The following is a 27,566-nucleotide window of genomic DNA, read 5'->3' on the forward strand; positions in this document are numbered from 1 at the left end:
ACCCAAAATGGACGTGTGGCAATTTTCATTTTGCCGCACGCCCATTTTTGGCAAAAATTAAAAAAGGCTTTTTTTACAGGTGCGCTAAAAAATGGATCGGCGCGCACCCAAAACCCGCACCTAGACTACCGCAAGCCATTTTTCAGTGCGCCTTTGTAAAAGGACCCCTTGTTGTTTGAAAATCTTAAACACCAAACAGGCCATTTTAAACCTGAATAGTCTTTGTTGAACTCTCTAAAGAAAGTTTTCCAGGCATCATAAAAGTGAGCGTTTGAATGTGCTGTCCAGGTAGCTAGCTGTGGTTTACAGACAGAAAAAAGTTCTGTAACCTAAGCGTTGACATTTATGTATCCATTATGGACTAGATTCTATATATTCTATACATTCCAAATGAAACTGAACCCTGAAAAAACACATTGCCTCATCCTCTCATCACAACACAAGTACAAACTCGCAACTATAAACACCCCAGGACACACACTCCCTACTTCAGATAGCTTAAAAATACTCTGCATCATACTCGATCGCAACCTTACACTTGAGAACCAAGTAAATACCGTAATAAAGAAAATGTGATATGCAATGTGGAAAGAAACGAAAAAAACCTTTCTTCCCGAGGGAAACTTTTCGAAACCTAATACAATCAATGGTCCTAAGCCATGCAGATTACTGTAACGGAATCTACGTGGGATGTAAAGTACAACTCACAAAAAAACTCCAGACTGCCCAAAATACAGCAGCCAGATTGATATATGGCTCCCAATCAAAGAGCGGATCATCTTCAAAATCTGCACTTTGGTCCACAAAATTATCTACGGCGTAGTCCCAGGATACATGATAGACCTAATAGATCTACCAACCAGAAACAGAATCAGATCATCAAGATCATGCCTAAACCTACATTATACAAATTGTAAAGAACTAAGATACAAAATAACTTATGCATCCAGCTTCTCCTACATAAGCGCACAACTATGGAACGGACTCCCAAATGATGTGAGAACAATCCGTGACCACTTAAACTTCAGGAAATCACTCAAAACTCACCTCTTCAAAAAGGCCTATCCCACCGATCCAACATAAATCCCAGCACCCAGCAACACAACATAACTAATGATTGTTTTGGACAATTTATAATCTTCACTTCCTTCGACCGCAAGACGCCTGATCCACACCTACCTCATCTGACCACAATATAACTTTGTATCTGCTATCAACCGAATTGGCAAATGCCTTTATGGTACTATGTAAGCCACATTGAGCCTGCAAATAGGTCAGAAAATGTGGGGTACAAATGCAGGGCTTTTTTTGAGGGGGTACTTGGGGGTACTGAGTACCGGCACCTTTTCTGTTGTCTGCTAAAATTGACCCATGGACCCCAAGTTAATGAAAAGCTGAGGCTCTACACACCAATCCTGCCATGTCATACATTCTGTGACCGGTTGCAGGGGGCCTGGCTATTATGGGGTGGGTCCCTCAGTGATTACCCCACCCCTGAAGAGTGGCCTAGCATTTGAGTACCGGCACCTTTTTTTTACTAGGAAATACGCACTGTAACAAATGTAACAAATAAAAATATGGTGCTGTAAAAATTGGCACGGAAAAAAATACACCTAGGGATATTCTATAAACTACACCTAAGGTTAGAAGTGATTTATAGAATACACCTAGTGCCCATCTGTGTGACAAAATTTAGTTGTGGGTATTTACATCAAGTAAAACTTGGTGGAATTGCTGGCAACTAAGGGACCCTTTTACAAAGGCTTGCCATGACCATCATCTCCCCCTGGCCCCCTGTAATGCACTGCCTCTGTTGGTTCAGCATCTCACCATTTATCCCCCAGGTGTGGTCTCTGTCTCTGTTTTTCTCTCTCTCTTCTCTCCATCTCCCCTCCAGGTCTAGCATCTCTCCCTTTCCCTACCCCAGGTCGGATCTCTGTCTCACTTTGCACTTAACCCCCACCCTTCCAGCATCTTTCTATCTCCCACCACCTCAAGTCTGGTTTCTCTCTCCTCTCCACACTCCACTGATTGTCTGGCATCTCTTGTTCTCTTTTCCCTTCGCTTCACTTCCTCCCACAGCTTCGGTATCTCTCTCTGCACTCCCCCTCCCCCACAGTCCTCCAAACTTACAATGGGTTGCTGGTACTAGCAGTGGCAGTGATAAACACAGACCAGCCCTAGAGATCTTCCCTTTGCCACACACCACCCACAGGAAGTTGCATCATTGGAGGCAGAACACGGCAGACGAAAGATGATTGGGTTTGGCTGGAAACAGTAAGTTGGAGATGTAAGTTTGGAGGATCGAGAGGGGATGCAGGGAAAGATAGTGGAGTCATGGGGGTGGGGGGGGGGGGGGGGGGAGAGAAGGGAAAGAAAAGGATAAAGAGAGATGTTAGACCATGGAAGCAGTGAGCTCAGAACCAGGTTAGAAGGACACTTCAGTCCAAGAGCAGGCTGCCCCTACCACTGGACGGCCCTGGACCTTTTGCTGGGCTTGTTCAATAGTAGCTACATCCCTGACCCAACGCATTTTCTATTCTCCACTGAAATAGGTGTGTTTAGCACTGTGCTCTTGCTTTGGTGAGAGCACAGGAAGCTCCCCAGAAGCCAGAAAGGGGTCAGTTCTGGGAGAGGAGATCCCATCCACAGAGCTGCCAAGTTACCCAGTTCCAAAACAGTGGCGTAGCCACAGGTGGGCCTGGGTGGGCCAGGGCCCACCCACTTAGGGTTCAGGCCCATCCAACAGTAGCATGCATTTAGTGGTAGCTGGTGGAGATCCAAAGCTCTATCAGCTGAAGCAGGGGCGTAGCTACGGGTGGGCCTGGGTGGGCCCAGGCCCACCCAATTTCAGCCCAGGCCCGCCCACCCAGCGCACACACAACTGCAGCAGCAGCCTAGCTGCCTAGCGTGACGGCAGAGAGACAGCACCCGACACGCAGAGCTCTGGCAGCTGATCTCAGGCTCCGTCCGATTCCGTCCTCAGGCCTGCCCACCACCCAAGCCCACCACACACCGCATGCAGCAGCTGAGCCTAGCACCCTAGCGTACATTGCGGGCACCCGCGCTCAGGGCAGGCTCAGAAGACATTATCAGCCCACGCCCACCTACCTTTGGGCTTAGAGAGAGGCAGCGCGTCGGTGGCGTCGTTGTTGTTGGTCGCACTGCATTCGCGGTAGCGGTATGACGTGTCCTGGACGTGGCTGTGCGCGGCAGTGTGCCTCAGCCTCGCTTTCGCTCAGCTCCGCTCGCTCGACGTGATGTGGCATCTGAGGGAGGGCAGGGTAAGGCTAAAGCTGCACATGGCCACATGCACGTACGAAGGGTTCAGCCTGGCCCTGCCCTCCCTGGCCTGGAAACGTGGAAACAGAAGAAAGGTCTGGTCGAAGTCGAGTTCCTGTCTCCCGGCCCCAGGTAACTTACTGCCAAGCAGCAGCTGCCAGCCCAGCCCAGCCCAGCAGCAGGTAATAAAATGCTTTTTGGTTTTTTGCATCTTATTTTTAACATTATCATGGTAATTTGTTTTTAAAATTAAGCTAGCTGGGGCCTGGTGGGCAGTATTAAAATTTATTGTTGTGGAATTTCTGGGTGGGGTAAGCACTTCACTGCCTGCCTAGGGCAAAAAATTTATATATTTAATTATTAAAATATACCTTTTTTTGCCCTGCAGTGAAGAGCCCATCCCCACCCAGAAGCCCATATATATATATATATATATATTGTGCCCGCCCATATTAGCTCTGGGCCCAGCCAAAATGTCAGGTCTGGCTACGCCACTGAGCTGAAGTGTTTTCTCGCCAGCTGAGATATTTTTTTGGTGGTGGTGGTGGTGAAGAACACTTGGTGCCCACCCACTTCTTGTCTAGGCCCACCCAGAATCTGTTGTCTAGCTACACCCCTGTTCCAAAAGGGAGATTTTGTGGCCAGGCCTGGTTTTGAACTTACATCCCAAGACAGTGTGGCTTTTGTAGTCCCTGATTCTACCCTCTGAAACCAATGCTACAGGTCTCATAATGTACCAGAATGGGTCTGCCTGAAATCCAAGACTGGCCTACAATCTCCCTCCTGGAAGTGGGTAAAGAAAATAGCTGGGTAATGTGTTTGGGAAAAAAAAATCACCAAATTGAACTCTTATGGTTTATAACAAACTGCCACATTTAGCCCTAATTTTATATATGGCAGATCTTTGCTGTTTCTGCAAGAGTGGTTTAGCTAACAGCGTTCCTGCTTTGATTCCATGTTCATAAAATCTTTGTTTAGTGCACTCAAGAGATTCTTCTATGATGTTAGAGGCCTGTAGAGCTTGTAATTTTTCTTGTACTAAGTTAAATTGGAGCAGTGTAGATAAACAGTACTTTATTTTATATTGCTGTTTAACCTCTGAATTTCAGTGATTGAACCTTATTGCTTGGTAGCTTGAGTCTCACTCCTATGACTGCCCTATGCTCTAAAGCTGACTTGCAAATTATCTGTAAAAGTTTTCCACCTAAGAATATTTAGAATGTTGTGTACAATTCTGGAGACGGCATCGTCAAAAAGATGAAAACAGGATAGAGTCGGACCAGAAGGTGGCTACTAAAATGGTCAGTGGTCTTCATCATAAAGCATATGGGGACAGGCTTAAAGATCTCAAATAGGTATACTTTGGAAGAAAGATGAGAGAGGGGAGATATAATAGAGATGTTTAAATGCCCCCATGGCATAAATTCACAGGAAGTTAGTTTCTTTCAATTGGAAGGAAGCGCTGGAATGAAGGGGCATAGGATGAAGGTGAAAAGAGACAGACTCAGAAGTAACCTGAGAAAATACTTCAAGGAAAGGGTGGTAAATTCATGGACTTGCTTCCCGGATGACCAAAACTGTAACCAAATTCAAGAAAGCTTAGAACAGGTACATAGGATTTCTAGAGGAGAGGAAGGGATAGTAGATGGCACGGATGGGCAGACTGGATAAGCCATATGGTCTTTATCTGCCTCCATTTTTCTCTGTTTCTGTGTAATAGAGTTGCATTATGGTGTGCACTGAAGCAGGGGCGTAGCCAGACTTCGGCAGGAGGGGAGTCCAGAGCCCAAGGTGAGGGGGTATGTTTTAGCCCCCCCTGGTGCCGCAGACCCCCCCCCCCCCACGCCATTGCCGACCCCCCCACCACCACCATCACCAACAACAACTTTGCCCCCCTGCCAATGACCCTCTCGACCCCCCTCCCCTGCCGCCACCGCCGCCGCCTACCTTTGCTGGCGGGGGACCCCAACCCCCTCCAGCCGAGGTCCTCTTCTTCCGGCGCAAGGCTTCGTTCTGTTTCTGTGAGTCTGACGTCCTGCACGTATGTGCACTTAGGTATTTAAGTATGTGCAGGACGTCAGACTCACAGAAACAGAACGAAGCCTTGCGCCGGAAGAAGAGGACTTCGGCTGGCGGGGGTTGGGGTCCCCCGCCAGCAAAGGTAGGCAATGGCGACGGTGGGGAGGGTTGGCAGCGGGAGGGGGGTTGAGAGGGTCATCGGCAGGGGGATCCAGGGCCAAATCTACGGGGGCCCAGGCCCCGGTGGCCCCACGTAGCTACACTACTGCACTGAAGTCCAAAGTACAAAGAACACTGAAGATGACAAAACAACCAGTGGTACTTGAATAGTTTATAATAAATCACTTCTGTATGATACTTTGGGGTCATGAGTAATCTTTAATAAATCAGTTCTGTACAGAAGACCCAAAGGTATCATATAGAAGTGATTTATTATAGGCTATTCAAATACCACTGGTCGTTTTGTCATCTTCACTGTTCTTTTGGTTTGGAGTCCTTCTATTGGTGTTTGGTTCTTCTGTTTCATTTCCTCTGGTACACTGAAGACCTACATTGTTTCCTGTATAATTTGAATTCCTGCATTCCTGTAAGATAGAAGTACATTCTCTGGTTACTGCTGGAGTCCACAGATATCCCTAAGCTGAGAGTCAAAGAACTAGGGTAATGGCCTGATAAAAGCAAGGTGTGCATGCATGTCACAAGACTGTATCAAGTTTCATGTTTATTAAACACTTGATATACTGCCCATCAAAAGTACATCAAGCGCAGTTTACAAATAAAATTGTACAAAAGCAATAAAATGATCAAAGAGAAAAGAAATTACAGTTTCCAAAAAGGACAGGAAAGATAACAGTCAAGGCGTTGCGAAACCTAGGTTTTCAACAATTCCATTTTAGAGCCTGTCTGTATTCAATGATCATAACACTCAAAAACGTTTGGAAAAAAAGAAGCCTTTGGACTTAACTTAAACTTGGCAAGGGATGATTCAAGAATTAGAAAAGTGTACAGGCTGTTACAATGACAAAATGGCACTATGAATGGTATCCTACCCAGAACAGAGAAAGAAGTGAATCCTGTAAATGAGACTTCTCAAATTATACTGTCCTGCTGAATATTGAACTTGTAATCTTTTTTTTTTTTACATTTGTACCCTGCGCTTTCCCACTCATGGCAGGCTCAATGTGGCTTACATGGGGCAATGGAGGGTTAAGTGACTTGCCCAGAGTCACAAGGAGCTGCCTGTGCCTAGAGTGGGAATTGAACTCAGTTCCTCAGGACCAAAGTCCGCCACCCTAACCACTAGGCCACTCCTCCACTGTTGCTACTATTTGAGATTCTACATGGAATGTTGCTATTCCACTAGCAACATTCCTTGTAGAAGTCGGCCCTTGCAGATCACCAATGTGGCTGTGCAGGCTTCTGCTTCTGTGAGTCTGACGTCCTGCACGTACGTGCAGGACGTCAGACTCACAAAAACAGAAGCCTGTGCAGCCTTCTACATGGAATGTTGCTATTCCACTAGAGTCTTCAATAGTAGCAACATTCCATGTAGAATCTCCAATAGTATCTATTTTATTTTTGTTACATTTGTACCCTGCGCTTTCCCACTCATGGCAGGCTCAATTCAGCTTACATGGGGCAATGGAGGGTTAAGTGACTTTCCCAGAGTCACAAGGAGCTGCCTGTGCCTGAAGTGGGAATTGAACTCAGTTCCTCAGGACCAAAGTCCACCACCCTAACCACTAGGCCACTCCTCATACCATGTACATTTCACTGCATATACCTATGGAACCTAAAGTATTCATTAGGAGATGCGTGCGAGACCACTGTTCTTAAACATCTAATAGTGGATTCAAGTTAATATGCTGCTCTCTACCCACTATCAATGAATAATCTCTCAAAGTTTGTGTAACGCGCTGGAATAAAAAACTAGCATCCACTTTCACCACCTGGAAAGTTTTTGCATGCAGTTGACCACTCCAGAATACTAAAACCCCTCAGGATCAGATCTACTTTATCTACTAATGACTAAAGATTTCTGCAATAAAATACAGACTCCCTTAAACTTCAAATTCCAAGAGGCAAGTACCTAAATACATAAGTAATGCCATACTGGGAAAAGACCAAAGGTCCATCGAGCCCATCATCCTGTCCCCGACAGCGGCCAATCGAGGTCAAGGGCACCTGGCAAGCTACCCAAACGTACAAACATTTTATACAAGTTATTGCCGAAATTGTGGATTTTTCCCAAGTCCATTTAGTAGCGGTCTACGGACTTGTCCTTTAGGAAACTGTCCAACCCCTTTTAAAACTCTGCCAAGCTAACCGCCTTCACTAGGTTCTCCGACAACGAATTCCAGAGTTTAATTATGCATTGGGTGAAGAAAATTTTTCTCCTATTTGTTTTAAATTTACTGCACGCTTGGCTTATGCATTCTCTCGAAGCCTTCTGTATAAGGGCAAAGTGGCAGAAGAATGATAACTCCAGCACCACTTCCTTTTGGTCTGATTCACAAGTCAAGAGGATATTATTAAATATATTTGTCAGTGTCTATTTTCGTACTTCTCTCTTCCCTCAGGGAAAATATCTTTGCTTTTCTTTCTCCTCATATTTACTTTTTTTTTTTTTTTTTTTCGCTCTTGCCTTCATTTTTTAGTGTACACCTTTTTTCTCATAGAAACAAAAGAACTGCAAAAAATGTTGGCAGGAAAAGGTCATTTGGTGTACCGACCTGCTTTACTGTCCCGGGTCCTACATGACCTTTGGTCTTCTCCCTCTAGCACTAATGTCCCTTTTAATCTATCCTATGTACCACTGATTATGTCACTGTTTAAATCTAAAAATACATAAAGAAAGTTCAATACAAGCTATAAAAAATGAATACAAAATCAATACAAATACAAATTACAAATTTATTAAACAGTATCACAGCATTATAAAAAGTGCATTAAAGTTCCCCCCCCCCCCCCAATGTCCTTATACATATCATTCCAAAGTAATTCAATTAAAAAAAGAGTCCTTCCATATCCAGTCCATTGCTAAATCTGGATCCAAATGCCATTTAACTGTAACAAATCAATTCTTCAGCTGGCAAAGTCAATATACTCACAGCAGATATCCGACAGATATCTGTTTTAAATCTATCACATTTGCTGGAAGTCAGCCTAACCCTCTCAACGAAAGCACTTTCGTTTTGACCTTCCATCTCTCCAACTTCTTGAGCTACTCATTCTATGGATGTTCTGGGGGATAATTCTTTACAAGGGTACCTCTTCGTTGGCGTTCTGATACCACACAGTGAGAACCTACTCTATAATGGCATCTGGGCACCCAGCGTAACCCAGTATCAGCACACCTTACATTTACTTGTCCACAGTAAGTTCATGGACCTGAAGTAACTGCGGGTGCCATACGAGGCAAGGGTTCGTGTAACTTACTATATTCTGTAAGTTGCACATGCAACATGCTCAACCCACTTGAATGGCCTCCTTGTATTTATGCACTATGCCCCTTACAGACAGTGGTGTGCTGGTAAATTTTTAACAACAGGCTCTCTCCCCGGTCCACCTCGGCGCCCCCCCCCCCCCCCCACCCCGTCCACCACTGCGCCCCCCCCCCCCCCGTCCACCTCTGCACCCCCCGTCCACCTCTGCGCCCCCCCCCCCGTCCAACTCTGCGCCCCCCAAAATTGCAGAGCTGGCTATAGCCAGTGGGTGGGGGGGGGGGGGGCAATGCATTACTCTCTCCAGGAAAAAAAAAATTAAATGATCCCAGGTTCCAATCTAATTCATGTTTAATGTGGGATAAAATGCCATAAATAAGTAAATAAATATAAACTTTTAATGTTGAGCACCTGATTCTCAAAGTGAACATATTCCAAACACTTTAATGAAAATAAAATGATTTTTTCTACCTTTGTTGTCTGGTGACTGTTTTTCTGATCATGCTGGCCCAGTATCCAATTCTGCTGCTATCTGTCCTCCTAACTCCGTTTCCAGGGCTTCCTTTCCATTTATTTCTTTTACTTTCCTCCTTTCTTCTTCATTTCTGGTCCTCAGCTTCTGCCTATTTTCTTCATCCATGTGCAGTTTTTCTCCTTTCTTCCTTTTCCCTTATCTTACCTCCTTCCTCACTCTTCCCTCCCCTCCATCTATGTCCAGCATTTATTCTCTCTCCCCTCCTCTCCCCCTGCCCTCCATTCACCCATGGCCAGCGACCCTTCTCTCCCCTGCCCTCCATCCACCCATGGCCAGCAGCTCCCTTTTCTCTCCCCTGCCCTCCAGCCACCCATGGCCAGCAGCTCCCTTCTCTCCCCTGCCCTCCATCCACCATGGCCAGCAGCTCCCTTCTCTCTCCTGCCCTCCATCCACCCATGGCCAGCAGCTCCCTTCTCTCCCCTGCCCTCCATCCACCATGGCCAGCAGCTCCCTTTTCTCTCCCCTGCCCTCCATCCACCCATGGCCAGCAGCTCCCTTCTCTCCCCTGCCCTCCATCCACCCATGGCCAGCAGCTCCCTTTTCTCTCCCCTGCCCTCCATCCACCCATGGCCAGCAGCTCCCTTCTCTCCCCTGCCACCCCCTCCCGACTTGTTCCGCGAATTCTCCTGCTTCCTCCCTCCCTCCCGATCAGGTCCCTCACCGACCCTACCTTGGCCATCAAATTCTTCGGGGCAGGCAGTGTTGCCTGCCCGCTGCCATGCTGACTTTCCTCCGCTGCCCGATCGCGCTTCAAAATGGCCGCTGAGACTTACAGAAGTCTCGCGAGGCCGCCTCTGGAAGTCTCGGCGGCCATTTTTAAAGCGCAAACAGGCGGCGGAGGAAAGTCAGCGATAGCAGCGAGCAGGCAACACTGCCTGCCCCGAAGAATTCGATAGTCAAGGTAGGATCGGTGAGGGACCGGATCCGGAGGGCGGAGGGAGGGAGAGCCGGCTCGCCCTTTCCAACAACCGGCTCGCACGTCCGGCCAAAATTTAACAACCGGATCTTGCGAGCCGGAGCGAGCCGACTCCAGCACACCACTGCTTACAGACACCCTTACAGAATAGCACTTAGGTATTTTTCTGCCACTTGCCCATGAAAGTGACAGTATTCTGAACAGTTTATTTATTGATTTATTTATTAGTATTTCTTTACCGCCTTTTTGAAGGAATTCACTCAAGGCGATGTACAGTAAGAGTTATGTGCTCCAGTAGTTGCCCTTTACAGAATTTTATTTTACCCCCTAATTCTATAAAATTGGGCACCAAACTTCACTTTTAAACTCACATTCTATATATGGTGCCTAGATTTTGGCAACAAAGTGGGCACATGGATCTTTGAATTAACTAGCTTATGTGCCAATTAATTGCAATTAATTTGATGTTGCAATCAATTATTGCAGTTAATTGGTACTAACTGAAATTCACACATGCATCTCCCCATGCCCCGTTCCATAACCTAGCGTGCAACTCATATGGGGGCATGGCCAGGAGAGTGGCAGGGGCATTCCTAAAATTACTCCGTGTCCTGAATGGAACCTTAATTTAGGCCTTCAAGCTCTTCAGAAGCCTCCTTTTGAGCCACTCTGGAAGGCCCCCTTGAAAGATCTTATGCTAAAGATAGCGTTCTTGGTGTCTGTCAGGATCCTTTTCTTCGCTTTTCAGAGGCGGGGGCCTCCCTATGCATGGTTCTTTCTTTTCTTCTGAAAGTGGTATCAATATATTCATCTCAACCAATCTGTGGAGTTTCCATCCTTTTGCAGAGAGGACGAAAAGGCTCAGTATTCTTCCTTGAAGCTTCTCGATGTGAGTAGAGTCCTCATTAGTATTTGGAAGTCACAGATGAGTTTCACAAACCGGACAGACTGTGCTCTTTGGTAAGCAGAGGCTTGGCCTCATGACTTTCAAGCCCACAGTTGCTGGACGGTTGAAGGAGGCTATCACATTAGCTTATTTGTTTGCAAGGAAGCAGGCTCCTCAAGCCTTGCTAGCTCATTCTACGAGGTGCAGAGCAACATCCTGGGCAGAGACTACTTTACTGTCTCCGACCGATACTTGCAAGGTGGCAATGTGGTTGATGCTGCATACCTTTGACAAGCACTACAGGGTGGACATTGTGGCATGCTTGGAAACAAGTTTGGGGGCTTCAATCCTCAGGGCAGCGGCACTAGGATCCCACTCATTCTAGGGATTGCTTTTGAACATCCCACAGATTCTGGAATAGTGGGAAACTATGTACCCGATAATTTTCTTTCCATTAGTCCTTCCCACTATTCCAGAGGCCTACCTGAGATTTCTGAGATGTTTAGTCAGTGCAAAGTAATGGGTCAAATAATGACTGTCACCTTACATGGTGCTTCCTGCATATCTCTTGTTCTATACAAGTTGTCCAGATATGAGAGAGGTGACCTCATGTTTGCATGTCTGGTTAGTTACAGTAGCGAGTTATTTAAGGTTGTTGTGTTTATTCTGAGTTTATCCTTACTGCTTGTCTACATAAATACTGAGGAGCTGGACTAGATCTTGGCTCAGTTTTCAGTTATCTGTCTCCAACTGCCAGTTGATGGACACAACTATCCCATAGATAGTTATGGAATAGTGGGAAGGACTAATGGAAAGAAAATTATCAGGTGAGACCTCATTTCTTCTTGTAAATATGATCTTCAGAATCAAACACAGTTCTCAAGCTGTGTCATGTCCTCTACCTCAACGCAAGCAGCGTCCTCAGGCTGTGCGGGGTCCCGTCGACATGCACACTTGACTGGCACTGCCTGAGCCATGTGTGTGTAGTCCTCTCTGGGTTTGTTCAGAGAGTGGTGGTTGCAAGCTCCTTAATTGCTTTGCTTCCATGCACCTGTTTCTGCTCTCTCTCTCTCTCTCTCTCTCTCTCTCTCTCTCTCTCTCTCTGCCTGGCTTCCAGGCTCCTTGATTGCTTTGCTTCCACCCACCTGGGTCTGTTCTTCCTCTGCCTGGCTTCCCTTGCTTCTCTCCTATTGGTCTTCCAGTTCCTCCTTCCCTTGCTCTTGTCCTATGGCTGTGCCCCTTCTCCCTGCTGATGTCAGATGCCAGCACTTTATCAACTGAGCGCTCCCTGAACGCCATGCTTCGGCTTCTACTTTGGTAGATGTTTCTAACTCTGTAGTCTGCTCCTTATCTACCAATCCCTCGTTGCTGACTTTACCTGTACCTGGATTCTGCCTGCCGCCTGCCTACCGACTCTCGCCTGTACCTGGATTACTCTCTTGCCTGCCGCCTGCCGACTGACTTTCGCCTGTACCTGGATTACTCTCTTGCCTGCCGCCTGCCTACTGACTTTCGCCTGTACCTGGATTACTCTCTTGCCTGCCACCTGCCTACTGACTTGCCTGTACCTGGATTACTCTCTTGCCTGCCACCTGCCTACTGACTGCTGCTTGCACTTGGATTACTCTCTTGACCTGCTGCCTGCCTGGCCGATACATTCATCACCCCAGCTCTGTCCCTCTTTTGATCATATCATGACATTTTCTTCCATCCATTCTGTTTTTATTTTTCTGGAGTGGAGGAGTAGTCTAATGGTGGAGCAGCAGGCTGAGGATCAGGAAAGTCAAATGCTGCTTCTCCCACGACTGCTGCTTGTGACATCTGGCAAGTCACCACCCTCCACTGCCTCAGAAAAAAACTTGGAGCTAGATTTACTAATGTGTTTTAACGTGCTAATACACATTAACACACACTAATGTGAGTTACATGCTTAGTTAGTAAATAGACCCTACTGACTTGCAGTACATAAGCATTAAATCGCTTTAACTTGTGTTAATGTGAATTAGCATGAGTTAATACGCCTCTAAACTGCAAGCCTTCTAGGGCAGGGAAATAGCTACCTGGAGCTCAAGTTTAGAAAGGTGAATAACCAAATCCAATCCACCCTCTGTTTGCCTCTTCTATGCCTGCCTACTCTTTGTTCATGCTCTCTCTCTCTCTTTCTCTCTCTCTCGCTCTCTCTCTCTCTCTCAATTACCTCTTCTTGTATAGAACACAACTATCTTTCCCTTCCTTCTCTCTCTCGTTTCATTTCTTTTTCTAATTTTTGGGTTTTCCCGTATTCTCTACATTTCTCTCTCTCTCATTTCTCTTTCTGGCAGTTATTGTGAATGCTTTAACCTCTTGTACAGATGCTGTTCAATTTGCTTTCATCTGTATCACTGAGACTACAGAAAACAATGGTCATTTCTGGTTACTGCATAAGATACCAACTGAAGAGAGAAGTGTGTGGGTGGTAGGTAATTGATTCTGCTTGTTAAGTGTCTTACTTCCTTTGTTGTTCAAGAGACGTAAATTATCGAACAAGAATGGCATCCATTATGCATGATTTAGTACAAGAGACAACATGGTAAGAATCGCACCAGTTGCTCCTCAGTCACAACTAGCCCAAGAGAAAGGTGAACAAATTCATGTGGAATGAGTAATGGAGGAAATCAGATATGGTTTTTTTTTTTTTTTTGATTCTTTGGCTGAAAGGGGGACAGCAGCATGAGCCCTATCAGAGGGGAATGACAGACACATTCCATCTTGAAGACTCCATTTTAAAATTCAAAGCCACTCTAAAGGCTGGCTTATTTAATAGAAGCCTTCAGGGATTGACTGAGAGTCTAGGGATATGTGGAAAGTATTAGATTCTCATTTCCGTGAGATTGCATGAATGCATGTTTCCTTGTTCCATAACAAATTTTCTGTTTCTTCTCTCTCTTCTGATTCCTCTGTCCTATAGAAAATGGCCATCTTTGCTAGTTCCTATTTTTGTATTATTGTAAACTATATTGTTATATTGCAAGGAAGAGTGGTATATTAAATAAAGATAAATCATAAACCATAAGCCATGTCTTTCTCATTGAACAGATTTCATTTAGTCCTCTCATGATCAGATCTCCTCCAGAGCAATTTCAGTTGTTACAGTCTTAGAGGAAAAAGATAAAATTGTAATGTTAAACTTTTATTTAAACGGAGATTTTGCTTTGTGGTCAGAAAGCAACCATTTGTGACTGTCTCTGGGAAAACATAACCAAACTTACAGATGCAAAATGTTGAGAATGGCTGATTTTCATGCCACGGTCCTAAAGAAGTCACATGTTTGAACTTCTGCTTTTTTTTTTTTTCACATAAAAGGATGGGGTTTGGACTCCTGTATTACAGATTGTTTGCTCTAATAGAATTAATTAATATTTCACTTTTTGTTTCTGATGACTTTAGTCAAGGAGGTTTAATGACAGGAGGCGGCGTGACTTCAAAAATGCTGAACCTGTTCTCTCAGCAGCCACCATATTGGTTTTTCCAAGGAAATGCAATTGAAAACAATAGCAAACTTGTGAAGAGTAAATTGTTTTATTTATTCATTACATTTGTACCCCGCGCTTTCCCACATACAGCAGGTTCAGTGCGGCTTACATAGTAAAAAGCATTACAGAAGAAGCATGTAAGAACATTATAAAGTCTAAAGAGAATCCACGTACGTGGAGAACTCAATAGATCCCACGGCACGTAAAGTGTAAACAAAAAGGTGGGAATATGAGCCAGGCTATCCAATAATTGGACCTGAAGTTAAGTTTAGAATAAACAAAATGTAATAATATTCAAACAAATAATAACACAATTCCACATTAAAAATGGTTCGACACAACGTTGTGTTTCGACCGGATGGCCTACATCAGGAATCTTTAAAAAGACCGTTTGCAATTGTTTCTGCAACGTGCAGCGTCAGACGGATCATTTAACAAACAATCTTTTTAAAAACTCCTGATGTAGGCCATCCGGTCGAAACACAACGTTGTGTCGAATCATTTTTAATGTGGAATTGTGTTATTATTTGTTTGACTATTATTAAATGTTGTTTATTTTAAACTTAACTTCAGGTCCAATTATTGGATAGCCTGGCTCATATTCCCACCTTTTTGTTTACACAGAAGAACATTATAAACTGTGATAAGCATATCCGCTTAGATAGTAAAAAGCATTACTAAGGACATGTAAGAGGAGTGATATAAACTGTGAAAGACACATTGGCAGCAGTGCCCAAGAATATATGAATTGGGATAGGGAAGATAGACTACTACTACTACTTAATATTTCTAAAGCGCTACTAGGGTTACGTAGCACTGTACAATTTAACATGGAAGGACAGTCCCTGCTCAAGGAGCTTACAATCTAAAAGACAGGTGTACAATCTAAAAACAAGTGTGGAGTCCGTCTGCTAGGGGATATTATATTTCACGAAAGGTTAGGTGCCGAACGCAGCATTGAAGAGGTGAGTTTTAAGCAGAGATTTGAAAATGGGTAGGGAGAGAGCTTGGCGTAGGGGTTGAGGAAGAGACAAGGATAGGATAGGTAAAAAGGGAAGGAGATAGGGAGGGATGAGGTAAAAAGGATGTTAAAGAAAAGATTGGAGATAGGGTATAAGGGGATTTGAGTAGGTCGGTGGTATAATTGGTGTTTTGCATTCTCTCTGTTAGGAGGGGATCGGGGAAGGGGGTTTAAAGGGAGTTGGTGGTGGATTTGGGGATTTGAAGGGTCTATGAAGGGGAGAGAGTTATAGTAAAAATGTTTTTCACATTGCTTCAGAGCTTGTTTTCCCAGAGATGGTCACATTTTTCCAACTGTGGCTCTGGCTACCCAACAACACAGGAAGTAAAACCTACAACTTAAGCTACTTGCTATTGGAGCCACTTTTTCCCCTATGTTTTTCATGTTGGTGTTTGATTCCACATCAGGGTATTAAATAAATATATATCTCACTTAGAAGCCTGACGCTGCACGTTGCAGAAACACTTGTTAAGATATAAGGATGGGATTATATCCTTTCATGGGAAGGGAAAATTCCCCTATGTTGTAAATTGTTAATTTGACCACTATCATTGGGTTTCATAGGCACTTCTGTACTGTGCTATATAAACTTTGTGTGAAATTTCTTTAATAATTTTGTTCTTTTTCACCCCTTTATTGTTGTTTTTTTTTAATAAAATTTGTTTAATAAAATTTACATACAAGAAGACCATGGCCAAGAAACCCTTTTAGTCTTCTTGTATGTAAATTTTATTAAACTTTTCCAAGTGCCACTGTTCAACCATCTGGCTACTGGAATGATTCACCTCGTGATCTTCATGGGTATAATTTGATAAACAACTTGAGTCTGTAGAGAAGCATTTTACATGCTCAGCTAGATACTTATACAATTACCTAGAGTATTCACACATAAAAGTAGATGCTGGATCATACAATATCTGCTTTGATATAATATGTCCCTATGAAATAATAATAATAAAAAAAGCCTAACATTCCAAAATGTTAAATTATGGAGGCAATATCCCTCCAAGTTAAACATAAATATTGGGGATTCAATATAGATCATCATATAAAACTTTTATTGCATGGTGATGGGTCCAGTTACAAGACTGTACCATGTTTTGAGCAAGTTGGATTGAAAAATAAAATTTTTGTTTGAAGAACTATATAGACTCCCCAGTATTTATGTTTAACTTGGAGGGATATTGAGAGTTTGCCTCCATAATTCAGGGGCCCTTTCACTAAGTCACGTAGGTGCCTATGTGCACCCAATGTGCGCCAAATTGGACTTACCGCCTGGTTACCACGTGGCCCTTGTGGTAATTTCAATTTTGGCGCGCGTCCACTACGTGCATCTGAAAAATATTTTTTATTTTCTGATGCACGGCAACTGTGTCCATCAAATGGAATTTGACGCGCGTAGACCATTACCGCCCAGTTACCGCATGAGACCTTACCGCTAGGTGAATGGCTTGTGTAAGGTCTCAGACCCAAAATGGATGCGTGGCAATTTTCATTTTGCCGCACGTCCATTTTCGGCAAAACTTTTTAAAAGGCATTTTTTTGTAGGTGCACTAAAAAAATAATTCTGTGCACACCCAAAACATGCGTCTACACTACTGCAGGCCATTTTTCAGCACACCTTAGTAAAAGGACCCCTCAACTTTTTGGAGTGCTGGGCTTTTGTTGTGTTATATCTTTGCCCCCACTTTTTTGAATTTTTAACTGCTTTAAGTGGTCCTATGAAATAACAAACACACTATGAAATAATAAATCTATATCTGGGCAAGAAAAAAATATTATCAAAAAATATAATACAACTAAACAAACAAAACACATCAAATAGAAATAAGAAAATATATTATGTGTGCTCAGAAAATATCATTTCTCCATAAAGACAATGGGCAATCATTACAATCTTTGCATGTGTAAAATTAAACTAAAAAAAATCACGTGTTTAATTTTACTATAAAAAAAAGTCCTTGCACAAAAGACATAAAAACATTTAAAAAAACAAAAATATAGTGCTTGCACATCCTCCCCACCCCACACTTTTATAGATCTGGGCATTCCTTCGCAAGCTCTTTTTCACAAAACATGGTCTTGTACATTGGATGAAGGGAAAGTGTGGGAAAGTGAGGGAGAAAGCATTTCCTCTCCCATGCTCTCATTTCTCAGTCCAGCTTATAATATTCCTGCCACATTTATAGAGGACAGAAATATATCATACGTCCCCTGCTTCTTGCTCCATGCAACCGCATATACTCTGAAAGTGCAAGGAGCCGAGTTGCTTCCTGAGAGAAGCAGTTTGTCCGATGAGTTCTCTTCTATAACCTTGCAGAAATATGCCAGGGACAAAGGCTTTTATGAGATAGAAAAACACACCAGAAGGCATAGAAGTCTTGCAAATACACATGAGAGCACTCTCCTTTATACACACACTTCAAACACACAGTACAGACTCAAAGCTATTCACTTGCAGTCCCAGAATTTGATTTGATATTTGCCGTGACAATATTATGAGGGTAATTCTATAACTGTGTTTATATAGGTGTTCAAAATATATACTAAGACTATCTCAGCAAAAACTAAATGTTTATACCAAATCAATAAGCTGAAAAAAACTATTATATTTTTAAATCTCTTGTGTATTCTTTCCATTCAATATTGTGTTGAGCATTATAACTAATTGGAGGAAAAAGATCTCAAATGTCTCGGCTTGGCAGCAAGTATAATGTCTTTAGTGCCAGCACATACTGGACTCCGATATTATCATTGGTCTAAAAAAGTTCCAAAAAATGAATTTTGAACCTATTTTGTATATATATTGTGCACTGTATCTTTTTCAAATATCTTAAACTTGTTTTTTTTTTAAAAATAAAGTACTGATGTGACATTTCTTGTTCAATTCTTCAGGAATTATTGAATTACTAGTAAAAAAGGCCCGTTTCGGTACGAAAGGAAACGGGCGCTAGCAAGGTTTTCCTCCCCCCCACCTCGCTCTCTCCCTCTGACCCCTCCAAGTCCCACGGCCCCCTTTCCTCCCCTCCGATTTCCATGGCTTCCTCCCTCCCTCTGTCATTCTCCTTCGCTCTGTTCTCCCTCTGAGTGCCAGTCCCCCCCCTCTAAAATCGCCAACCCCCCTCTCCCCCTCTCTTACTGGGGTCCCGTTGGCAGCATTGAAGAGCAAGCAGGCTCAGCGAGTCTACTGCCTTTCCGTCTCTTCACTCTGAGCTCTGGTCCCGCCCTCACTTCCTGTTTCCGCAAGGGCAGGACCAGAGTCAGAGCTCAGAGTGAAGAGAAGGGAAAGCAGCAGACTCGAAGGGATGTATGACGTCAGTGTTATCTACCGCACGTAGCAGACCACATCCGAGTAAGCCACGGTCTCGGGCAGCGTCAGAATGTTGGAGGTGAGAATTATTATATAGGATTGCAACTTTAAGCAAACAGACACTTAGCTTAGCCTTTATATAGGTGCACAGAAAGCTCCTGATTGGTGTATGTTCTATAAAGGAAAATTGATGCTTACCTTCCTTTGTAGAAGATTAGTGCAATTGGGTAGATACGTGCATATGTACTTGGAGGCCAGTACTTACTCCAGCTATAGAGCTGGGATAAATGTGTGTGCCAATGTTCCAGAGGTTCATGTGTAACATATAAGTTACATGCATAACTTTGTGCTATCGGAAATATGTGCATTTATTTATTAGAATTTATTTATCGCCTTTTTGAAGGAATTCACTCAAGGCGGTGTACAGTAAGAATAGCTTAAGACGCATATCCAGCATGTATGTACACATACCTATGCACTCGTGGAGGGGCATTTTCGAAAGGGACGTCCAAGTTTTGATTTGGACGTCCTCACAAAACGTCCCAATACAGGGGCGGGGAAACCTGTATTTTCGAAACAAGATGGATGCCCATCTTTCATTTCGAAAATACCATCAGGGACGTCCAAATCCTTAAATTTGGCCATCCCTAGATTTGGTTGTCCCTAGACATGGACTTTTCTGATTTTTGGCGATTTTCGAAACCAAGGACATCCATCTCAGAAACGACCAAATGCAAGCCATTTGGTCGTGGGAGGAGCCATCATTTGTACTGCACTGGTCCCCCTGACATGTCAGAACAGCAACCGAGCACCCTAGGGGGCACTGCAGTGGACTTCATAAATTGCTCCCAGGAACATAGCTCCCTTACCTTGCATGCTGAGCCACCCAAAAAACCCCAAAACCCACTACCCCCAACTGAACACCACTACCATAGCCCTTACGGGTGAAGGGGGGCACCTAGATGTGGGTACAGTGGGTTTGTGGTGGGTTTTAGAGAGCTCACTGTTTCCTCCACAAACGTAACAGGTGGGGGGGATGGGGCTGGGTCCAGGTGTCTGAAGTGCACTGTACCCACTAAAACTGCTCCAGGGACCTGCATACTGCTGTCACGGACCTGAGTATGACATCTGAGGCTGGCACGACATATTTTGAAAGATGTTTTTTGAGGGTGGGAGATGGTTAGTGACCACTGGGGGAGTAATGGGAGGCCATCCCCAATTCTCTCCGGTGGTCATCTGGTAATTTGGGGCACCTTTTTGTGCCTTAGTCATAAGAAAAACAGGTCCGGGTGAAAACGTCCAAGTGCTTGTCAGGGACGTCCTTCTTTTTTTCCATTATGGGTCAAGGACATCCAAGTGTTAGGCACGCCCAAATCCTGCCTTAGCAATGCCTCCGACACGCCCCCTTGAACTTTGGCCGTCCCTGCGACGGAGTGCAGTTGGGGACGTCCAAAATCGGCTTTCGATTATACTGATTTGGACATTTCTGTGAGAAGGACGTCCATCTTCCAATTTGTGTCGAAAGATGGGTGTCCTTCTTTTTCGAAAAATGAGCCCGATAGGCATGTATACGCTAGCATTCTCACATAGGCGGAGTCTGGGCGGAGCATGGGTGGGACTCACATGCATAACTTATAAGATACTATGTGCTTATTTCTGGCATTTAGGGGCCTTTTACTAAGCCGCGTAAGCATCTACGCATGCCCAATGCACACCAAAATGGAGTTACTGCTTGACTACCGCGTGGCTCTTGCGGTAATTTCATTTTTGGCACGCATCTGATACGCACATCTGAAAATATTTTTTATTTTTGGGTGCGCGTAATGGATGCGCGCCAATTGACATTTGACGTGCCTAGGTCATTACCGCCTGGATTCTTTACCACTAGAACAATGGCTGGCGGAAGGTCTCAAACCCAAAATGGACACACGGCAATTTTTATTTTGCCGCATGTCCATTTTCGGCACAAAAGGAATTTTTTTTTACAGGCCCACTAAAAAATGGATCAGCGCATGCCCAAAACCCACGCCTACACTACTGCAAGCCATTTTTCAGTGCACCTTAGTAAAAGGACCCCTTAGACACTACCCTTCCCTCCGGATTCTATAAATAGCATGCAAATTTCCAAGTGCAACAATTTGGATTTGCGCATGCATCTTGCTATTCTATAAAGATCCATGTGCAACTCAAAAGGGGCGTGGCTATGGGAGGGGCACGGGCAGGTCAGGGGTGGTCGATAAAGATGCGCGCAGTATTACTGAATACTCGGGATATGTGCCTAAATTACATGCCAAGATTTGCACCAGGCTTCCGTTGGTGTAAATCCTCGCGCCCAAAGTTTGGCATGGAAATCGGCTCTAAACACTGTTCTAGAAACGGCACCCAACTCAGAGCATCATTTATAGAACGTTCCGTGCAGATTTTTGAGCACCATCCTATTTCACATTTCCTTGCACTTTCTCTTCTTCCTCATTTTCATACTCCCTTCTCTTCTCCAGCTTTTCTTTACCTTATCTGGATGTTTGTTTGGTTTTTCAGTTGCAGCTCAGTCCCGACAGTACACTTCTTCACTGTAGCCCCTTTTTCCTTTGGGATCCCCGTTAGCACATTGAAGACTGAGCTGCAGCAGAGCTTCTCTTTTTGAGTGTGCATCTCAGGAATTGAGGTCCCCACAGCAATGACTGCCTGTACCTCTTCTAATAGTCAGGCCTGACTATCCCCAGGGGCGGCCCGACCATTAGGCCACCTGAGGCGGAGGCCTCAGGCGGCACTTATCAGGAGCGGCACCTCGGAGGGGTGGCATCTCCCTCTTCATGTAGTTTTACCTCACGGTGATATTCCAAACCTGGCAGCGATTCCCATATGCTGCCCAGCCGCCACCGGCACCCACCTCTTTCCTTTACTGCGGCCGCCTTTCTGATGTAACTTCCTGTTTCGTCAGAGGCTCAGGCAGCCGCAGTATAGGGAAGAAGCAGGGAATCGCTGCCACTGCCAGGTTTGGAAAGTCACTGTGAGGTAAAACGCTGTGAAGGGAGGGGGCGGCATCTCGGCTCGAGGGGCAGCATGTTAGCTTCGCCACAGGTGGCATTTTGCCTTGGGCTGGCCCTGACTATCCCACCACCCCACTAGCATCAGCTCCCAGCAATTTCTGTCTTTATTGCGTCCAGGTGAACAAACAGAGAGACAGGCAGATGCAGCTTACCCAACTATCTGCTTCCTGGTTCATGTAGTCATTTAGCTAATTCCTTAGTGGAGGTGGGGATATTTCAGACTGCTGGGTGTGGCACAACAGAGCTGTTACAAAATGCACAGTGTATAATGAGCAAGACTGATGAGAAAAGCAGGTCACAGGAACCAACAGGCAGGGAAACGTTTATGAAGACAAAGCAATGGTTCTATCTAATACCCACAAAACTGGCTCTTGATTTAGGCCATTATTCATCCACAATGCAGTTTTATGTGACAAAAGGTTTAAAAGAATAAATCGCATTACTGAACGAAGAAGAAAGTTTGAGACAGTTTGTTATATTGCACGTTATTAAGGGCCCCTTTTACCAAGCTGCAGCAAAAGGAGTCCGGTGCTGCCGTCAGTGCGTGGTTTATATGCGCACCGAGGCCCCCTTTTACTACAGCTGGTAAAAGGGAAGTCTCGTCTTCCTGCAGGAAATGGCCTTGCGGCAAGTAAAGCACTTATCGTGTGGCCCTTTCAGGTAGGGGCCCTTACCGCTACCCATTGAGGTGGCGGTAAAGGCTCCTGTGTTAACCCAACGGTAACCGGGCAGTGATTACCGCCGGGTACACTCCGGCGCTACAAAAGTAAAGACATTATTGTAGTGCCAGAAATGACGGTGCACTAGGGGTGGGAAGTACCATTGGGCTGCTGCGGGAGCCTGGCGGTACTTCCTGTACAGCGAGCGGTAAGCCCGCTTTGGGCTTACTGCTGCTTAGTAAAAGGAGCCCTAAATGATGGAAAATGAAGACCTGTATGGTCCTTCCAGTATGGCCAACAAGACAGCCAGAATTGCACCAGCTGCTCTGTGCAAGTTATACCCCTCTATACCCTCTTTAAAGTGTGAAGTCATTTAAGTTTGTATTGATCCATCTCTTTCTATATAGGGTTCCTCTGTGTTTACCCTGCATGTCTTTGAATTCCATCACTGTTTTTGTAGCCAGCATCTCCATTGGGAAGATATTCCAGGTATCCTCCATGAGCAGACACACACTCACCTCTGTAACTCTTTTAAGGAGACAGTAATTTTCAGGCTGTGACCCAACATAAAGAGAGCCGCCAATATATCTGCCCACTGGACCATCTCTCCCAGAGGACCTCCCTTCAGCACCCTGGGGCTGAACACATCTCCCGATTCCTCAGTCAGGAAGCCGATGTGAACTAGTATCTGTGAGGTGGAGGAAAGATCAAAGGTGAGAAGACACAACAGAAATGGGAGGAAAGAGAAGAGAGCAGATTGGGGGGGGGGGGGGGGGGGGGTAACAGAAACCATGAATAGAAAGAATCCTTCTGATCATGTCGTTATGCTAAAATGTGGCTGCTGGGTCGACAGATGAAAAAATATGAGCAACATTCAACTCTTTAATCTAATAAAAGTCAGAGAACAGGACATCAAGATCCAAACAATAACTCTTTCCCCAGACACTGGATGGTTGAAGAGTCACTGAGATCAGCTCCCCACTTAGGGCCAAATTCTATACAAGATGCGGCGAATAGCATGCATTAAATTGTACACGAGGCAAATTTATGCATGTTACTCAATGAAGCGATGAGCCAATTAGTGATAACCAATTATCATCACTAATTGGCAATAACTTGGAATTTGTGCGCTTCTTTTTAGGCGTATTCTAAAAAGAGGCATACATAACTTCCAATGCATGTAGCTGAAGCATGGCATGTAGCATGGCCATGGGAGGAGTGTAGGTGTGTTAGGGACGTTAATCAAATTTACATGGGTTGTTATAGAATTTTGGGGAACTCGTGCACATTTACTCGTGGGTATTTACACCAGGTTTTCAATGGAATAAATGGCCGTGCCTCAATAGCAAATTCCCCTGGCCTATGTGCTATTCTATAAACCGCGTCTTACTGTAGACGCGGTTTATTGAATAGCGCTATGCGTGTTATTCTGACATGCCTACATTTTAGATGCCATTTACTGAGTCCGGCCCTTAGGGCTTATATCCAAGCAGCACTGCTTCCTGAGAGGACCAACCCAACCATTAGGCAAGACTAGGTGGTCACCCAGGGCAACAGCTTCTTGGGAGGCAGCAAAGCACAGCTGACGTCAGGGCAAAACAATACGTCCTGACAGCCACATAAATTCATAGAGCCATCATTACCTACAAATTGCATTTTTATAGGATTTTTTTGTGTGGTGATCTTGATTGGTGATTTAAGTATCAAAATTATAAAGAGGAAGGGGCTGCAGGTTAGGGCCACCCACCAGCCTTGCTGTGGCTCTGCCTCCTGGTAATTATTCCATCTATGTTGCATAGCAGTAACTGTGATACAAGAGACATGACACTGATATGTCTGAGCTCTCCCTAATTCTCATAAAATTCCTTTGTCTTCACGTATGTACAGCGTGTGTCAGATTTGAACCACCGCCCAGCTACTGCGTGTCCCGGGTGGTAATTCTCATTTTTACGCAGGTCCGATACTACTTGAATGCAAAAATTATAGGGACAGGCTTATGAACCTCAACAGGTATAAGCTGGAAGAGAGAAGGGAGAGAGGAGACATGATAGAAACATTTAAATAGCTCAAGGGCATTTATGTACAGGAAGAGAGCCTTTTTCAAAAGGAGAGCTCTGGAATGAGGGGGCATATGACAAAGTTAAGAGGGAATAGGCTTAGGAGTAACCTAAGGAAGTATTATTTCACAGAAAGGGTGGTGGAGGCATGGAATGGCCTCCCAGTGGAGGTTGTGGAGTCGAGGACTGTTCCAGAATTTAAAAAGGCATGGGATAAGCATGTGGGATCGCTTAGGAACAGGAAGAATTAGGGGTTACAGAGGATGGGCAGACTGGATGGGTCATATGGCCTTTATCTGCCGTCATGTTTCTCTGTTTCTGTGTTACTACTGCATGGTTAAACGTGCAGGATGTCAGGACGACTCACACAGAAGAAACAGAATCCTAGGCTTCCACATCAGCTGAAGCAACGTGCCGGCCCGGAGACCAGCTGAAGAGGACCGGCTGGCGGGGGTTGGGGACCCCCGCCAGCACAGGTACCCAATGGCGGCAGCGGGGGTTAGTGGCGGCAGGAAGGGGGGGTCGAAAGGGTCGGCGGGGGCCAGGTCCAAATCTGGGGGGCCCAGGCCCCCGTGGCCCCACGTAGCTATGCCCCTGAATACAACTGAATGAACATTTTACTTTGAGCTGTGAGATGTGGGGGGAGGGTGGCATAGGAATTAAAACACAAATTTTATGTTAACTTAATACCTTTTCTGCCAGATTGACTTATTTACCCCACTCAGCATATCGCGTGGGTGGCGACATATAAATAGATTAGCTGCCATGTCATGTACAGATTTCTCAAACATTCTTCCCACAAACTCTAGTGCAGAAAACCCTATTGCATCCAGTCTACATTACAATGTGTTTTTACCCGTTTCTGATCCCTCCATCTGCCCATCAGTTTCTGCTCCAGGTTCTGGGCTGCCAAAAGCCACTGTGCTGACAGTCGCCGAATCCTCTTTTTCATAAAGATTAATGATTCCTTGCCACTTCCGATCAGGTCAAGGAGGGAAGACAAGTCATTGCGAAACGCTGCCTAGAAAGGATCAAAACCTTCCTGTAAGCTTTGGGCTTGACAAACCTCCAGAAGAAAAAACACAGACAAACTGGGGAGCTGTTGCTTATGGACAGGATAGGAATTCAGCTCTCAGTACCAGAAACCATACACTTCATTTTGGTTTTCATTTATTTATTTGGGTGAATTTTTTTGTTTGGATTTTGTTCAACAGGAGGGTAATTTTACAACAGGGCATCTAATGAATAAGCATTAACATTAAACTAGGTTAATGGGGAAGGAAGACATCTATTTTTAGCCTATTTTGTAAAGACAAATTGACGCCTTTGTTTCTTTATAACATACTAGCACAAATCCTGCAGAGATCATACCTAGATTGAAGATGTGGGAGTAGCTATATTATGCTGGTACACGTGTACTGAATTTTCACACATGTAATATGCACATTATATGCAATTTTGCAACTGGGAGACTCCTTCCCCCTCCCATGCACTATGGGGCCCCTTTTGCTAAGCGGCGATAAGCTCAATGCGCGCTTACTGATCACTAAACAGGAAGTACCGCTGGGCCACCCCTAGCACGCCGTCATTTCCGGCGCTACAAAAATATATACTCGGCGGTAATCGGAGAGTGCCATGTGCTGCCCGGTTACCACCGGGTTAGCATGGGGGCTCTTACCGCCACCTCAATGGGAGGCGGTAAGGACTCCCTCCCGAAATGCTGTGCGGCAAGTGCTTTACTTGCCACACAACCATTTCCTGCAAGAAAGAGAGACTTCTCTTTTACCTGCTGCGGTAAAAGGGAGCCTCGGTGCGAGCTTGGTAAAAAGGGCCCTACATGCATGAGTGTGCTGCAGGGGCAAAGCCAGACCTCGGCGTGAGGGGGGTCCAGAGCCCGAGGTGGGGGGGGCACTGTTTAGCCCGCCTCCCCCAGCCGCCGCCCCCCCCCACTTTGGATCCCCCCCGTCAATGACCCTCCCCTGTCACCGATGACCCTCCCCCTCCCCCGTCGCCGCTGCCACCGCCAAGTACCTTTGCTGGCACGTCCTGTATGTAGCCCCATGCAAGACGTGCATGCAGGACGTAAGGAGTCAGAAAGAGATCATCAGCGAAGACTCCGGAGTTGACCGGCCCTGTAGAAGACTCTTTTGCTGGTGGGGTTTGGGGACCCCCACCAGCAAAGGTACCTGGCGGCGGTGGCGATGGGGGAGGGTCGGCGGCTGGGGGGGGGGTCAAATGTAGAGGGGCCAGGGCTTAACCTGTGGAAGCCCGTGGCCCCACCTAGCTACACCCCTGGTGCGCTATACCAATGCATGTATGTCACTCATAAAGCTGGTATTAAGTACCAGTGCCTAAGAGTGACAAGAATGCACATAATTTACAGTATTCTGTAAGGTACGTGCATAAGTGGGACCCCCACCCATGCTCCACCCCTGTGTACAGTATATGCCCCCTTGCAAACACATGCTGTGTAAGTTCAGCAGGTATTTGCAGAGTACCTTTTATTTATTTATTTATTTATTGCATTTGTAGCCCACATTTTCCCACCTATTTGCAGGCTCAATGTGGCTTACATAGTACCGTGCTATTGTACCATTTACACTTGTAAGTGTCCACATACACATGTAAATGCCAGTATTCTAAACTTGTACACCCATAACACACACGTAAATGAGAGCACCTAGGTTATAGAATTGCCCTTCACATGCCTTCCTCTCCCTTAGCATAACAGCAAGGTCCACTAATGGAAACATCTCACTAAAAGTGTGTTGACTGCCATTACATGCAACTTTTGTGGTTATTTTAATCTCTCAATCAACCCCCTCATCCCCATCCGCCTCCTCCTGATGGAACACAGCCAGAGCTGTGTAGAGGTG

At 45.1% G+C, this 27,566-nt stretch overlaps 1 protein-coding gene across 3 annotated transcripts in view; it reads right to left on the reverse strand.

Moving 5' to 3' along the window:
• MGAT5B (alpha-1,6-mannosylglycoprotein 6-beta-N-acetylglucosaminyltransferase B) overlaps positions 1 to 27,566 on the reverse strand; it is a 316,097-nt gene that overhangs the window by 152,774 nt on the left and 135,757 nt on the right. For all 3 annotated transcript variants that reach the window (XM_030208153.1, XM_030208154.1, XM_030208155.1), the window contains exons 7-8: positions 25,547 to 25,711; positions 23,152 to 23,321 (exon numbers count right to left, since the gene is read on the reverse strand). In XM_030208153.1, coding sequence (XP_030064013.1) covers positions 23,152 to 23,321; positions 25,547 to 25,711 — 335 coding nt within the window. The remainder of the gene's footprint in view (positions 1 to 23,151; positions 23,322 to 25,546; positions 25,712 to 27,566) is intronic.

Source organism: Microcaecilia unicolor, chromosome 6, assembly GCF_901765095.1.
Source record: "Microcaecilia unicolor chromosome 6, aMicUni1.1, whole genome shotgun sequence".
NCBI lineage: Eukaryota > Metazoa > Chordata > Amphibia > Gymnophiona > Siphonopidae > Microcaecilia > Microcaecilia unicolor.